The following is a 17,456-nucleotide window of genomic DNA, read 5'->3' on the forward strand; positions in this document are numbered from 1 at the left end:
TTGGTCCTCGTGCTGCGAGTTCCCTGGACCAGCTACCGAATGCTAATTCAACATTTTTGAATCATCTCTAGACTATCTGCTTAATTTGTCATGAAATAACGAGGGAACAGGCCACACCTGGCCGTCAAACCATTTGTAAGATAATTGTCCAATTACTTTTGAGCCTCTGAAAATGTGGAGGACTGTGTACAACTGGTTGTAATTCCTGAACAGTTCATGTTTTGAAGTAAAATAGTTTTGTTATATCCATTGAATTAAAGCTGAAAGTCTACACTTTAACCACATCTTGACTGCGTAATTTCAAATCTTTGTAAAGAGGAAAATAAGAACAATTGAGTCACAGTCTAAATACTCGTGGCCCTGACTGTATATGTCAATAAGAATCCTAAAATCTAAAAGAGCTCTAAATTATTATTATTATTATAAATTGGCAGCTGTAATGATGATAATATGGTGGACAGAATGTTAATTTTGTATCAGGTATATGGTATCATATTTATACTCAAAATGATTTCTGGTCAAATCAGTGCTTCTTGTTCAGGATTTGTGTGTTTACATGGGAGAGGATTCAGTACGAGAAAGCTGGTAAATGCCACAAATTCTTTAAAATTGTGAATTCTTAAACTCGTACCTGCCACTTAAGCACCGGTCTCTGTGTACGAGGGTTTCCTGCACGAGGCCCACTGTTTTATTGGAAATATTCTTTGGCTTGCTTGTGACCCAGAGATGAACCCAGCAGTGAAGCAGATGGATTGTGAGAAAGTGTTGAATATTACATGAGTCAGGACACTGTACACTACTCCTTCGTGTGAGGGAGGATTGTTTTGATTTATGTATTATAGGGGAACTCCGATTCATGACAAATTTCTGATTTTAAAACATCATGCAACAGTCTGTTTTTTTGCTTCGACAAAGACTGGGCTGGAATTCCCCTTACGTACAGGAAGTTGGACTGCAGTGGAGAAAGTGCTGGGATTAAGCACAGCAGTCCAAAGGCGACTGAGGGACTTTGTACAAATGGTGTAGAGTAGAACAACAGCTGTGTTCCATTTCAAATGAAGCCTCTGTTGTACGACACAGGTGTGTCCTTCACAGGAGTATGATGTCATCAGACGAGATGCTGACTGGAATAAAAGAACTGGTGTATTGAGCCAAACCTCTTCCTGCCACAAAGTCAGGTCATATTCACCAGGTCTTTGTTCAGTCTATTAAATAGATCACGAGAGTTGGTGCATTGAAAAAGCCACCATGTAAACAGTGGAATCCAGGCAGTAACCAACCTGTCTGTTGCTCAACACACTGTGAAACCAGCTGCCTGCTCCCAACATCCTCAAAAAAACAATATGACATGTTCTCACCAGCAAACGGCCCAGCGCGTCTGCAACTTGCCGACCGTACTTTTTGATTTCATAGCCAGGCTAACTTGCCACAAGAAAGGTCCTATACAGTATAGTTATCTTGTTTAGCTATGTGAACTGTTTCCAATGTGTCTGCAGCTGTTGATGTGCAGAAGATACTAGAATAATGTATCAAAGCATCACATTGGATGTGCACATGAGTAGGGGGTTCTGTTACTTTACAACAGTCTGATGCTGGTTGCACTATATGTAACCAGCGGGTCTGCGGCGCGTGACTGTGGCTTGACAGTGACATCATCGCTCCAGTTAGAAGCTGCCGCCTTCATGTGGCTGTGAAGGAAAGGTCTTCAGTGTAGAACCACTAACTGTCATGACATACTTTATTCTGCCTGGATGGCTTTAATGCCATCAGCACTATCATGTTGTAGAATAAAGTTATTGTTGCTGTCACAACTAAATGACCCTTATAACCCAAATAAGTGATTTCAGCATCGTTTAGTCTCTGATGTCTGGAGTTTGGTGATTATGCTTATTCATCATTGACCATGATTATTGATTCTGCCTTCATTCACACATGCTTTAAAAAAGTGCTGAAATGCTTAATATTTAAATGCTATAAAAGTTTGGCTGCTGAACATTTTAAACAGAGTTCCTGGAGTTGAGGGGAGATGACCCAGACTCCAGTAGTGGATGAGATCCTACTCATAAAATTACATCTCCCATATGTGATCTCACAGTGAACTAAAGTGATTCTCATGCTGGGTTGGGGGTACAACTCTGAAAAGGCTGAATCTGTTGGGCTCATTGGGAGGAATGTTCGGAATGGGACAGCTGTGTCGACCCGTTCCCACATGCCTGTGCTTGAAATGTGAAATTTCTGAAATGGGAGGCAGCGGAATACTTAAGATGGTGGAAAGCAGTTGTGGAGAGTGAATAAGTACAGTGTCTAAATACTGTATTTAAAAAACAACTAACAAAGTATGGCTATAAAGTGATATTAAACCAATAATACATTCAACTTAAAAATAAAACAAAATAATTCTTCAACTTCAAATGAATACTGCTTCTTCTTCTTCTTCCTCCTCTTCTTCTTCTTCTTCCTCTTCCTCTTCTTCCTCTTCCTCTTCTTCCTCTTCTTCTTCTTCTTCTTCCTCTTCTTCTTCTTCTTCCTCTTCCTCTTCTTCTTCTTCTTCTTCTTCTTCTTCTTCTTCTTCTTCTTCTTCAGGCTCAAACTCATCCTCATCTCTCTCATCTCTCTCATCATCTGAAAGCTCCAAATCTGATTCTCCCTCAACTATCTGGTACAGCATCCTTTATGTTGAGTTCTGTCTCCGACAACAATGTTGAGACATTAAATACATTCATTTTGTCCTGGTGTCCACTATAATTGACATTCATAAAAGGACTATTATTTAAATAAACAAATAGCTGAAATGCTTCAGAACTGAATATATAATTCCTGACATATATCATTCCAGAAAATATATGAATATCATAGTAAAATTAGACAATAATTTAGCAATATATTTGACTTTCCATAAAATGTGCTGGCTGATCTTGTGTCGAAAGAAAGAGGAAGTTGTCATGATCCCATGTGATATCAATGGAAAGCCCAGATGTGCTCTTTAGAGTACAGCAGGAATTGATAGTGTAACTAAAATGAGTAAAAGGAGAGATGCAAAACCAAAGTGTCCATCACAGAGGATACAAATGAATGGGCTGGGTCTCAGGAGGTTAAGATGTTTAATTATTGGCTTATAAAACTCAATGCATTATTATATACTGAATCAGTTGTTCCCAGCCTTTTTGGCTTGTGAAGGTGATGCCAAATGTTCCAGAAGTTGTTACAGAGCCACCAAAGAGTGAATAGAGTAACTTCACAGATTAATAAAGAAATATTCAAGGCTGAAAGAGACAAAAGTACACAATCATTCACAAAAAGCATTAATATTACTTCACAAAGCCACAAGTGTTTATTTATTTTCTGTAAACATGTTTTATTGCTTTTCACAGTTTTTATCCCACTAGGGAAAATACATATATTATAATCCTCATCCCCGACCCCATGGGTTCAGATGTATTTTGTGGCTCTCTGATTAACTGCCTGTACAAACTGTATGTGAACTCGTCTGACCTCAACCAACAACAACAGTAACATAACAGTTCACATTAATGCAGCAGTTACAAACAAAAAAAGCTGTTTCTGCTTCTTAAAAAACATTTACATGGCCATTTTTATGTGAAAGTTTAAGTACATTTAGAAGCTAATACTTCTGTACTTTTACTTGAATGTGTGATTCACAAGGACCTATACTTGTGATGGTGTTTTTTTATATGATTGCATTGAGGAAGAGTGGGTATGTTTTTACTCAACTTTATTTATTCAGTATAGTCCAGTAATCAATAAGTTCAGTACTTTATACTAAAAAGACTAAAAGGCATGAAAGTCCCAAATCTCATTCGGAAATAGATAGATTAATTGAGTAATACACATTCTCTCCATTCCCTCTTCTGAGCTTTTATTATCACTTTAGAAATTACATTAAAAATCATCATCATATTTCTATGTTCAGTGTGCGAGTAAAATTGTGACCTAATTAGTTATTATGATATGCAAATAAGATACAGCAGTGTGTCCCCAATATGCAAATAATAACATAACCTAGTTTTCAATATGCAATATGCAAATGAATATTCAAAAGGGGCGTGGTATGTTTCTTTCAACATGGTTAGTTTTTACATTGATATGCAGTCATTCTTATGCACAACAGGCGTGGTCAATTTGTGCACAGTTATAAAAGGAATTTAATTAAACCCTTTGATTTGATTGGACCGGGTAAAAAGTGGACGGGCTCATGGCTACAGAAGTTTGTATATATCATATAGTTTGTTCATATCTGGTTGGTATATATGTATTGTCATTATGTACAATACGAAAGGGTGAAAAAAGGCATTTTTCAATTCATCTGGACTTAACTGGAAATAGGGCAGTGACCAATATGTTCAGACCAAGCCCCAAGGAGGCAAATTGGACATAGTGAATAGTCCTTATAAAAGTTATAAAATATCCATTTATTTGTATTTTCTGTACAAGGCTTCTGATCTGAACATGTCAAACATTTTTACAAATGCACACAACACAATTTGAATAAATATAAACATTTGATGTGCAGATTTTTCATTTGAGCTTCACAGATCTGATCATGTTTTTTTTAATCAAAAACAGGAGAGACTAGCGAGTTAGCCTCGCTATGATGCTACCTGGCACTAAGAACTAGACGGGCTCGGGAGGAGAGCTGTTATTCCCCAACTGTATAGAAGTCTATGAGAAAATGACTCTATTTCTCTCTTGATTAATTCTCTCAGTAAACATTGTAAACATTAATTTATGGTCTCAATCTCTAGTTTCTAGTCTTCTTCAATACAACATGATTTTGTCTTGTTTGTAATTTGATTTACAAGTAGCAGAAAAATACCAGCTTAGTTTACATAGAAAACCAAAACTAGTTTAAAAAAAAAAGGGCAAGTTTTCAGATGTGAGCCTGGACCTGGTCTACATCAGAGCCCCCGAAACCCCCGACCTCCCCTCCCCCCACAGACCTCAGTGCAACCTGGCTGACCTGTAAGATCTCTCCTGCCAGTCAGCCTCCCCCTCCCAGAACACCTCTTCTCCACAGCCCCCCCCCCCCCCCCCCCCCCCCCCCTTCCCCCCCTCACCCTTTTACTGTCACATTTCCCCCCCCCTCCCCCCTGCAACCCCCCCAACGCATCAACCCCCTGTCCTGACAAAGCACGCCTCCCTCCCCCTCCCTCTGTTGTCTTCCTCCCAGCTACCCCGACAACACCAGTCAAACACTCCACCCAGACCTCACCCCTTCAAAAAACATCAGTGAGTGATTGGTCAAATAAATAAGAACACTGTTTTAGCATTTATATCCAGAGTCATGCTTCAAATCTAAGTATTCATCTGTGTTATTTTATTTTGGGTATCTGAGTTTGTGTGTGTTTTTTCTTCTTCATATGTTATATATAAAGTATCCAACCAAAATAAATCACAACAGAGGCAGAAAAATCCTAAATGCAGATGACAAATAGGCTAGATCAATAATAAAAAAATCACTGATACCAAACAGGACATCAAAAGTTTTGATTGAGAGTGAGTGTGTGTGCGTGCGTGTGCGTGTGTGTGTGTCTTTCCCAGTCCAGAGGGAGGAGCTGTGTGTACACCATGGTAAATGTGCTCATTGTCCACACCATTTCTGAGTACAACGCAGAGGCTGAACCACAGTTTGTTTCTGATATCATGTCATGTTTTTGTTTTGTTGGATCATTTATTTTGAATCAGAGGTGTTGAGTCTTAATGCAGTAGGCGTGCTCTGTAAATAATACAATAAAGACTCCTCTGCACCCTGTCTCTATCATTACACCATGCATTGTTCACATTGCCTCATTCCTTCCATTACACTCCACCTACTGCAAGTTATTATGGGTAACAGGAGCTGGAAATAGCCCACAGAGCTGGAGGAGCAGCGATGTGTTGGGATAGAGACGGAGAAATGAGCCAGCCAGGAAGAGGAGGAGGATGAAAGAGAGGAGGAGGAGGAGGAGGGGTGCTAGAGGCTGTGAGGGAGGGTCAGCATGCGGTGGCTCTGCTCTGGATACACAGCCCTGATATCTCCATTCATTGATTTTAAAGAACACCACCAAGTGGCACAGAGAAGAGATAACAGGACTCAGAGTTTAGCTTGGTGAGGGAAGGCTTAGGTCTCATTATGTTGCTAAGGTAGTGCATTTATTTTATGGATTCATGGATCTTTTGTGAGGGGCAAATACAATAAACATGGACAAAATTAAAACAACTATATTAGCTATCGTGTTGATGCTAATTTGCAACAACCGTCCCTAGAAGGACTTAATGTTCAGCATGACATATGTCATGATTCATTATGAGCAGCTCTTTGGTCAAATAGGCCTGGGAGTAAAACACAGCATTTGCACTTCATCAAAAACCAGAGATTAATAATTAATTTAAGGTCCACTTACTGTTTTCTGGAGCTGTCTACTGCAACTACAGGGGAGTTTGTTCATGGCGATAGCTCAGCTGTCATCACGTGAGCCCAATTAAATGTTGAATATACAATGAATGGAAGATATATAACATCCATACTCCATCCATTGAGGAAGACCATGACACGCAGTTGAAAGCCCAGGAAGAAAAAAAGTGGACATTGAGTTAACTTCTTTAGATTTCTTTTTTTTCTTCTTCTTTTTTATCAAACTACTGTTTCCAAGCTCAAATAAAAATAAGTAATGTGTTGGACACTATTATATTGCATTAATGACTTTATTAATGTTGCATCATTTAGTAATGATGTATAAGTCATTAATGACAATTACTTATAGGATGCCAGACTGGCAAAGATAACAATAAAAACTTTTTAAAGGAACAGTTTGACATTTTGGGAAATATGCTTATTTGCTTTCTGGCGACTTAGTTGAGAAGATCACTGCTCTCATATCTGTCTGCAGAACTAAGAAATAGTCTGGAACATAATCTTGTTTTTTGACTTTACCTTCATCCTGATGACGTAAATAAGATAAATCATGTTAATCAGTGAGTTTCAGAGAGCCAGCTGGCAGACTTTGTTACCTACCCAGCTAACTGTGCCTGACCTAATAAGCATTAAAGTGTTTCCAGTAAATGCATTGAAGTGTGTTTTTCCTAAGTGTGACCTGGTCAGTCACTGTAGGCTTGTGACTGCATAAGTAATCAATCAGAAGAAATGACTCGTTTACGGTTTTCATTTTTTATTAAGATTATACATTTTTAACAAATATTTTCTGGAACAGTTTTACCCGGTGATATACAATTTAGTAAGGACAAAAATACAAGAATAACAACAAAATATGTAGAGAATGGCTGAATACTCTCTTTATTTTGGTACACATAGTGCTCATAAAGCTAATGAGTGGATTCTCAGGTTATGGCTAAATCAGGAGTTTGCCTTTTTAAAACAAAAGACTAAGATAATTATTTCACAAAACAAAGTCAAACTCACAAAACCAAGACATGTTGGAATTCTGAATAACTGTGAAGGCTTTGAGCAACAAACTTAAGAGGGGGAACAATCCAACCAGCACGGTTCACTATCTCTCACACTGGGAGAGAGTCTTCCAGTACGGAAATGTTGGAGCGCCATTAAGTGATGTGAGTGTTTAGGAAGGAGTCTTGTTTCACATGACAACAAACTGTTTTTCAAAATGGCTCCTTGGCCCAGTACAGGAGAGACATTCAGTCACTTTCTGTACGTTACAATAGCTAGCAGTGGTGTGCATTTCCTTTAAGGCAACGGAAGTCAATCCATTTGATCAGTCACAGAAGTGTCATCCGCAGACATGTATCTCCTCTTCTGACACCAGGATCGCTCGTACATGACTCACTGTGTGTGACACAAACTCTCTCATCTCCTTTCTCTTGTAAATGCTCACTTTTTAAATAGATTTTCCTTTTTTCTGCAAAAATAAAGTTGATTTAGACCTTGTAGGTAAGACTGGGTTCAGTTGTAACGCCTCCATATCCTCCAATCAGAAACAAGTATGGGTGATGTCACACATACACACCAATGAACCACTGGCATATTATTATATTATGTGAGGTATAATTCTTGACACTTTTGTCTTTTTCTTACAAGCATGTGAAACGCAATCCGATGCTCAGAGGTAAAGGTTCTAAAATCCTTGTCAGTGTTTTACATTTTGAATAATGGACAATAATGTTACAGTTACAGGTTACAGTTTTGCTAATTGTGATGTATTGACACTTTGAGTGTTATAAGTTTATTCATAATTAATTACAAAACGAGTGGCCATCACTGGATAGTTGAATGACAGCTCCTACTGACCGGGCTGCTGTTGGTGAACTGACCTCACACAGGAGACTGTGTGTAGTAGCACTGCGCAGCTTCTGTGATAACACTGACTTCACCAAATACACCTTCTGCTGTAGCACTTCGACTATGGCACATGGAGAGTGTAAAATGTTTATTCAAATCCTTAATGTTGCGAAAACTTGTTCAAAGAACATTCCCAGGAGGTTGTAGAAAACATTCCGTCTTGCATGGTCATTTAAAAAAAGCACAGAACATTTGCTGAAGTTGCACAGACGACATGTTCACATGATAACGTGTTGTAAACGTCCCTGGAGAACATGGGGACAATACTTTGTTATCAGGAACATTCTCTTGAGTTTAGCCAAGTGTTTCCCAACAAACTCCGCTGGGTTTAGTTGAATACTTCATGTGACAACTGACCCCGGTGTGTCCTATAAAATAAAGGGTTTGATTCAAAATGCCACAATCGCTCGGGTCCATGCCCCCAGACTGGCCAGGACATGTTTGCTACAGATCTGTTCCAAGTCCGCCTGCCTGCTCAGCAGCCCTGAAAACCCCGAGCCGAAGATGGAAATCAGGTTGGAGATGTTGGAAGTGTCCGTATAGTCTAGGTTGGGGTAAGAACATTCCTCGCGTTTCGCCCGTTTGCGAGCAGCTGTAAAGTCCGATACTTCCTCAACGTCTGATATACAACAGCCGAACTCAACCTTCCGTTTCTTGGCCAGGGACTGCGCGCCCTTCGCGAACTGGAGCGCGTCACAGCAGCAGTCCTGGTGGAGGTAGCCGTTCTCCACGGTGGTCACCACATGTGTGTCCAAATCCAGCACCGTGGTCTTGTTGCAGTGCGTGCTGTTGCTTGCAGGAAGCTGGTCACAGTGGGACACGGGGGAAGCCTCCATGCAGCAGCTTCTGTAGTAGTAGGGATCCGGTTCCCGACTGCCGTCCTCGAAGGAAGAGCAGCCGAAAAGAGCGCTCGCGGTCCGGGCGTGCGCCGCTGGCTGCGCGGTGCCTCGGTGGCACGCAGAGCCGCACAGACTCGCCTCTTCGCTGCAGCAAGCTGCCCGTGCCTGCTCCTCATCGTCGGCGTCCTCTGCGTCCAGATCCAGCGGGTTGAGCTCCTGGATCTCGTTGCAGACCGTCATCACCTCCTCGTACTGCTGCATCCTATAGATCTCCGCGTATTTCTCCTTGATGTAGACCTGCCTGGCATTCCTCAGCACATAGGACACCAGCAGGTTTTTGTGCAGCTTGATACCCCCTCTCTGCGTCCTGGAGTTGTGGATCTTCATTAAAGAAATGGAAATCAAGCTTTGCGCGTCCACTGCGCATTCCATGGTGTTGATCATTATGATGTTCCCCAGTCCACCTCCAGCTCCACTCCGGGAGACAAAACCCGACTCTGAGCTATCTCAACGGGACTCGTTTTGTTCGAGGAGAAAGGTTTGAGTCAGCTCTGTGGAGAAACATTGGACACAATGATCCGCCTCTCTCTGAAAGCCAGCAATTATTTGCAGATGGCCAGAAACCAGAACAAATATATAGTCAAGACAGAGGACCCACCCTCTTCAGGAAGAGCCAATAAGCTACTTGGAATCTGTTGAGTGACAGACTGGCCCGCTGGAAATATGTCGGTCTCGACCAATCAGAGTCAGGCGGTTCCTCTGTACTATTCAAATTCCACCCAGGTTGTCTAACAGGAATGTCCTCATTTCGACTGCCCCATAACTGGGACTTCCAGAAAACCAGTTAATTTTCCGGATGAACCAACCTAGACAGGGAACAAAAAGTTTGGTGTTCCAAGGACAAATGTAAATATTTGTTTTAAGTAAATAAAGCATAATTTAATTTTGTCCCCAAAATGTTTAACTAAGACAGATTCAACAACAACCAAAACGTGTGCATAAATGATTACGCCTAAGGCGTAAAGGAAGATGTGCTCTGGAAAAATAGTTCTGTGACAGTCCTTATGCACCCAATACATATTTGTTTTTCAATGTAGTATGTGCATGTATACATACACATATACGGATCCACGTACAAACAGACTGTCAGTCAAAATGTGGTGGAATTACTGAAGTCAGCCTCTGATGAAGACATGCTGAGCCAAAACATTCAAGTGTCTTTTTGGACACATTGTCCTGGTTACTCTGGCTCATCCACAGCCCTCACTTTTCCCTAAGTCCCTATGAAATTGATGATACTTTATTACCTTGTCCATTCCAATCCACCTCCATTATATTCGGGTGGAGGCAGAAATCACAGGGACAGTATTCTTTTTCGGGAGTGAGAAGTTTCATTGGTGGATACATACACAAAGTGACCACCAGATGAGACCTGAGATTAGTGTCTCCAATGGCTTCAAAATGATCTAACTGCACAGGATTCCATACAAAACATCCAAACTGGTCTTGAAACAAAATGTGAGAGTGTCTTGTCCACAGGTAAAAACCTAAAACAGGTTTAAACCTAAAATAATGAACATTTTCAATGGGTCACACTCAGTGGCGGGCCGTGGGTTTGGCAACTACACCTGCTGTCTGTTTAGTTTGACATGTTTAGTTTAACGGTCTCGCAACGCCATGCAGCGCCATGCAGCAGGCTCGAGGCAACAGAGGATAATAATTATAATACATGTAGTGTATTTGTAAAAAACAATTACATTATAAAATATATATAACTTTTAATTATATATTTTTTAAATATATATATATATATTTTTTTAAATTAAATTATAAAACAGCTATAACTTTGTGATTATGTTTAGGCCACCAGAGAAGGCTTAGTAGGCCCTGACGGCCCGCCACTGGTCATAATGGGTATTGCTTGTCGTGACAAACACATGGATAATTATTATTTTGGACCAACAACTTCACAGTTTTGGTTTGCTTTCGGTTGTCATGGCGTCGCTTCCAGTAGAAGCCGGCAGCTGTTTTCAGAGAAAAAAGCTCTAAAAGGCCACCGTACACTTCCTGCTCAGCACCACGAGGGGACTACAAACATGGCTCCACATGAAAAGTGATGCTGCTCTGGCCCAATCTCCACACTCGTTCATAGCAATGTCACATTAAACCCAGGCTTACCAGTGGAAGCATAGTGGTAAGAAAAAAAGGTAAATGAAGAGGAGTAAAACGTATCAAATTAATACCCACAATTCTACATAACATGATATGAAGTTGTCTAGTAACATGATATGTTGCAGCAAAGTGCTGTCCCATTCGTTAAGGCCTTTCAGCATCTTACACTCAACCATTTACCAGGTGACTTCAGTATGTCCCTGAGGGCTTAGAGTTTAAGGTCTTTCTGGGTGCCATTGGGCCTGGGCCTCTGTGTCTGCTGGAGGTGTCAGTGTGAATGGTACAGCCAGCATCGCTGTCAAATAACGTCTCCCTGCCGTCTCAGCTGAAGGACAACTGTGTCCCCCCGTTCCTTTTTATATAGAGCAGTTCAGGAAGTGATCCTGTGGATCAGTATTTAAGGCCATGTGTATAACCTATTTATGTAAATCAACATGTCAGACCAGGTAATGGGTCAAAAGTTGTTAAAACTGCTGTGCTAGTATCTGACTGTGTACTTTGTTAGTTCATTACGTCCAATAAGGAGTGTGTGACAGCCATCCACAGTAATGAGCCCTGAATCATTACTGCTCAGACGCCTCATGATGTGTCTGTGGGCTCCAGTCATCTGGAAGCATGCAAAGGGACTTTGTTATTATGGTCTCTGTTATTGTCATTATTCATAACATTGTCGATTTGCAGTCTTATAATACTAATAATGAATCAGTTACGAATCAGTTAATTCCTTGTTAGCTCTTTGTGACACCAAAGAGCATATATACACATCAGAAGCATTAGAGTGCTGCATAAACTGTTGGTCCTGATGATGCAGGATGACAATCGCCAAAACTGTCCAATCAATGAGCTACCTTTCAGTCGGTGTAACTTCATGTTAACTCCTCTTGGTTGTTTGAAAAGAGACCCTCACCAGAATCAAATGCAAAAATGTATCATTCTTTCCATTGGTGTGGACCAACTACAGGTGTGAAGCCAAACATAAGTTAATGCAGCTTTAAATAGAAGTATGTTTTTGATACACTGAGAGTCACAGTGAGGTATCCAGCATAAGCAAAGACAACAAGTTTTACATGACATCAAACTAGACCGATGTGTTTGTGGGGAGTTCTTGAACAAAATCAAAACATTTAATAATTCTGCTTGCTCAAACCCTATAACCCTGAATATTCATAACTCTGTGAGTAAACATTAGGGGTGTAACAATACATTGATCTATCGATTCAATGATCAATGATCCAACATCATCAATGCAAAGCAAAAACATCAATACATAACATCATCGCTAAGATACGCCTCCTTTTTGAAATTCCCATGACATGTTTACCACCATTTACGATTTGATTTGATTTTTATGAGTTTTAAATAGAAACATGATATTGTCATATTGATCACAGATCCCTGAATTTCATCAAATTGAAATTGTATCGCGGCAGACTGTGTGATATCAGCAAATATATTGTGTCCAAAGAATCTACATAATATCGTATCGTAATGAAACTTGTCATGTACACCCCAGTAAGCATGTTGGAATAATAACTGTTAAAGAATACCATTTTTTATAATTTATAATTATATTAATGTTGTCATTAACATGGCAGCTGAATATGTGGAATGAATAAAGGATGGTAGGATTAATGAAAGAAGACGCTTGGTTTCTTTTTGTAGGACTATTTCACACCAACACAGTCACATATAGCAGAAGCCAGCATAGCAGTGGCCTCTACAGGTTTAATCACAGGTTAACATGTTTCCCATGTGAGTGCAATAACCCGTGTTGAACCTGTAGAGGCCAGTGCAGCACTAGTTTTCTGCCCTTTGTGATTAGTGTTTTTTTTACTGTTTCCAAATTCTTATTCTGAGGTGGGACATTGCTTCTATAGTCTTCAATAGGATATTTATTTTCCATGCAGTAGCAGAATCCATGAGTCTGGCTGGATAAGACCAAGACCACGCTAAAGGATGGCTGAAGGACACCTGATTGTAATGTTCTCTATAAATGATGAATGTATGATGGACACACACTCATCTTTTCTTCCAGAGGAGGTAGCTGTTTGCAAAGTGGAGCACAGTCCAGAGGTTTCATTCAGTTTAATATATGAAGATCACCATTCACCAGATAAAGACTTATTGGAGGTGCTGGAGCTGATATTCAACATTTAAGGAAAAGCATCCCCATGCTGAAATATGTGTCTTATTGATTGCTTGAGGAAGTAAGGAACCCTCTTGGAGAATAGTTTGTTAAACCATTGAATGGCACAATTAGTAAAAACACAAGCCTTCCATTTCAAGTGCAGTCAGTCAAAAAATACAACAACAATAACAACATTGAAAGAACACATGAAAAAACATTATTGCAAATACACAAGATGTATCAAATGTACAGGAACACATGGCAATAATACATGTATAGCCGCATGAGATTTCTGCTTCCAAGAGCAAGTTTTTTTATTGGAACTACTTTCTACCAAAGGAATAGATCCTACGAACAGCCTGTGTGTTCAGTCCAGAGCTGGAGTCAAGACATGGCCAGGCTAGCTTAGCATAAAGACTGGAAGCTGAGGGAAACATCGAGCCTCTGACCAAAGTAAAAAAATGCACCTACCAACACATCTGAAGCTCATTGATTAACACGTTCTAACTAACACACACTGTAACAAGTTTCTGTAGTTTTCACAGTAATATTACTGTATACTCGCCATATTCTTACTGTAGAACTCCTATACAGCATGTTACTGTAGATCTGCAATGCATCATGGTCAAAATCCATTCCCGGGTGAATCTTACTGTAAATAAATGTTGCTGTAACTCACAATACAGTAATAAATGTTGCTGTGAATCACAATACAGTAATTTTGAGCGGGAATACACCATAATTCCTTTTAACATTATTTTCAACACAGATGTTAGGTCTAGCTGTCACACAGACAGAGGGGAAGCGACATTGCATTTCCTCCGTTGTGTTACACAAAAGATGACAGTAACTACAACGTTGTGTGCCGATGGACACTTATTCTCTCGACCACGGAGAGGAAGGAGAGGCTTCTCAACATTTTGGAGCAAGAGCTACAACATTTCTGACCAGAGTCCTCACTTCAACTTCAGCAACAGCAAGGTAACAAAGCTCATTATTATTCCTTCATATTTCCTTTTTGCCAGCAATTTGCAAATGTACATTAATTACAGCACAATGACAGCACAGTCTTTTCAAGTAAAGTCACCGTGTAACGCTGCGTGACTTTAAGAGGGAAGCAGAGACACTTTCCTGCACTAGTAAGCTAACGTTAGTGTTACTAATATTACCAAATTATAGTATTTGCACTTTATATTGTGATATAAATCATTTGGCTTCATATAGTTGATACATGGCATGCGTTTAGTGTAACGTGTAAATTAATTAGAATCGTTTATGTGTGACGCCGTCGTTGTGTGTATGTATGTGTATGTGTTGCTGCGCGTTAGCTAAGGCTAGCTCCATGGAGAGGTTTTGACTCTTTTCTCTCTTGCTAGCTATTGTGCGGCACAACGTGACGTGGGTAACGTTACCGAGGACCACTGGAGGTGAACCAGAACTACACAACAGGTCAGGTAAGACCTTTACACAGCACAACATGGCGTGTGTTTTCTGAGCTAACTCTACAGGGCAGACTGCACCAGCTGGTATAACTTGATAGTTGCTGCTAGTTTAACCCAGCTGTCTGTTCGGGTCTAATCCGACCAATATGCAACTTTAGTCAATCATACATATTGTGTTTTACATCTGATTGCCTCAAGACCTTATGATATCCTCCACACTAGACATTTAAACATATACAATTGCTGATCATAACCCCCCTCCCCTCTCTCACACACACACACACACACACACACACACACACACACACACACACACACACACACACACACACACACACACACACACACACACACACTTGCTCGCAGCCTCATATAGAAAGTTGTACACATTTCAAACTTCTCTGTCCTGCTTCATGTGCCCGTCCCCCCACGTGAACCACACCTTCCAGACTAAACTATGCTTATCTTCTCACTTTCTCACTTTCCCCCTAAATACACCTTTATTTGATAAATAAATATTCTTAATAATAGATATTCTTTCATGTCTCTCCTAATAAATACGGTACTATTGTCTGTTTATTTTATGTTGCAGGAAACCTCCACCAGGCTGATGTTGAGGCCCAGGTGTCCCTGCAGAGCCTCAAGGCTCATCATGTTGGTGATATCCCAGTACCAGACAAAACACCACATAGGCTGACATCGTCATAGTAGAAACATATTGTGGTATTTCTAATGGGAATCGGTAACCAATGTCTCTCTGTCCTTCCACTGCAGGGAAGAGGACTCCTGCCCAGGAAGAGACTCAGTTCAGGAAGAGACTCCAGTTCATGGAGAAGACGACCGTCCAGGGAGAGGATTCAGTTCAGTACAGTAAAGTCAGTCATGGACTTTTTATTGTACTACAATTACTTGTTTCAGTTCAAATTGTTTTTATACATTTCCCCCTCGACCTGAATATTTTTTTGCTTCCAGTCCTTGAATGTTACTGTTTACTGTCAAATTACTTTAAAACGTGTTTAAATTGTCATAGTAACTTGAAGAAAGAGGAACATTTAAAATGTTGTATGTGTTGTATGTATGTAAGAATACCATAACACATGTTGTTGTTTACAAACAATTTTTTTTACAAACTAAAAACAAAATGTAAATGTTTTATTTAAAATGTTGAAATATTAAAATAAATGACTTTTGTTGAAAAAAACTGTGTCTTCCTTTTACAGTATGTAATTATTTTACAGCATTCATTTACAGTATTAAAATGAATACAGTGATGCATGTTACAGTAGTCTAGGATTTGCTGTAAACTGTACACGGTTACTGTGATGACAAGTACAGTATTAGTATATACTACTGCAATAACAATGACGGTACTGGATTATTACTGTAAAAATGACTACAGTATTCCATAGGTACTGTGATTAATTTTACAGTAAGCATACTGTAAAATAGAATGCAGCTACTTACTTGCTAATTGCTGACAGCAACTTACTGTAAATTCTACAGTAATCTTGTTACAGTGCAGGTTTCGCCCTCTTGGGGTCTATGGGTAGTACTCTCCTCTACGAATTCACCCATTGAAGTGAACAGCAATTTGCCTACGGACTGCCAAACTCCATGGATGGAGTTGCTGTGAACCTTATCTTCACGATGCCTGAGTGCCTTGGCGCAGACTACACAGAGAACGGTGTTCAGCAGCTACGAGTCTGATATGTGGACATTCCACTGCAACAGCTTAGCAACTGGCGACTGGCATGAGGGTTTTCTTTTTTCTCAACGATATTTGGAGGTGTGTGGCCACCGGCGAAGGATCAACATCAATTTCCAGCACTCCAGACCCCTGATATGTTTGAGGTAATGGTGAGGATAGACAACCTCACCATGGTCGCCATCATCAACAGCTTTTTCTGTTTTTTGGGGGAGTTTTTCCTGATCTGATGTGAGGTCCTGGGACTGGGATGTCGTATGTGTACAGGATGTTGTATGTGTACAGATTGTTAATTTCAGATTTTGGGCTATACAAAATCAACTGAATTGAATTGAACAGGCAGGGCAGAGTTTGGACTGCTGTGCTGTTCAGGACAGCGGAGAGCCTATGGTTGTGGGCCTCAGAGCACCTGTTGTCTCTTCATATTTTTGACTGGAGGACAGTGCCAACCTCATGCTGAGAGGTGGACCACTACGAGCCAAGTGGAGGCTTTACCCCAAGGTGGTTGGGAAAGTGGAAGTGGATCTGTTTGCTAACTGACGCAACACCCACTGCCCGCTATGGTTCTCCTGGCATGCAGGACGATCCATGCCTGGGAGTAAACGCATTTACACACGTGGCCTGGACAAAAAAGTTGCTTCACGCCTTTTTGACATTCTACCTTGCCCCTCTCCTGCTGCACAGGGTGAGGCAAGAGCAGTTGTCGGTCATTCTGGTAGACCCAAGTTTAAATTACAATTCCCCAATTCCAGGGCCTCTGTTTCAGGAGGTGCGGGTCATCCTCTCCAGGCTTGGCTCCTAAGAAGGATAGCCTGAGGAGGCTGGACTGGACTGTCTGTACAGATTGTGCAGACCATTA

The 17,456-nt window shown here is 40.5% G+C and overlaps 1 protein-coding gene across 1 annotated transcript; it reads right to left on the reverse strand.

Annotated features, from left to right (window-relative positions):
* Positions 1 to 7,159: 7,159 nt before the first annotated feature.
* On the reverse strand, positions 7,160 to 9,594 carry ier5l (immediate early response 5-like; the record flags this gene model as incomplete). The annotated part of the gene is made up of 1 exon (XM_079235585.1): positions 7,160 to 9,594. One exon carries the CDS (start codon positions 9,592 to 9,594, stop codon positions 8,701 to 8,703), a length of 894 nt encoding a protein of 297 aa, XP_079091711.1. The 3' UTR covers positions 7,160 to 8,700.
* Between the last annotated feature and the right edge of the window lie 7,862 nt (positions 9,595 to 17,456).

The sequence above is a fragment of the Taurulus bubalis genome, assembly GCF_910589615.1.
Source record: "Taurulus bubalis genome assembly, chromosome: 19".
NCBI lineage: Eukaryota > Metazoa > Chordata > Actinopteri > Perciformes > Cottidae > Taurulus > Taurulus bubalis.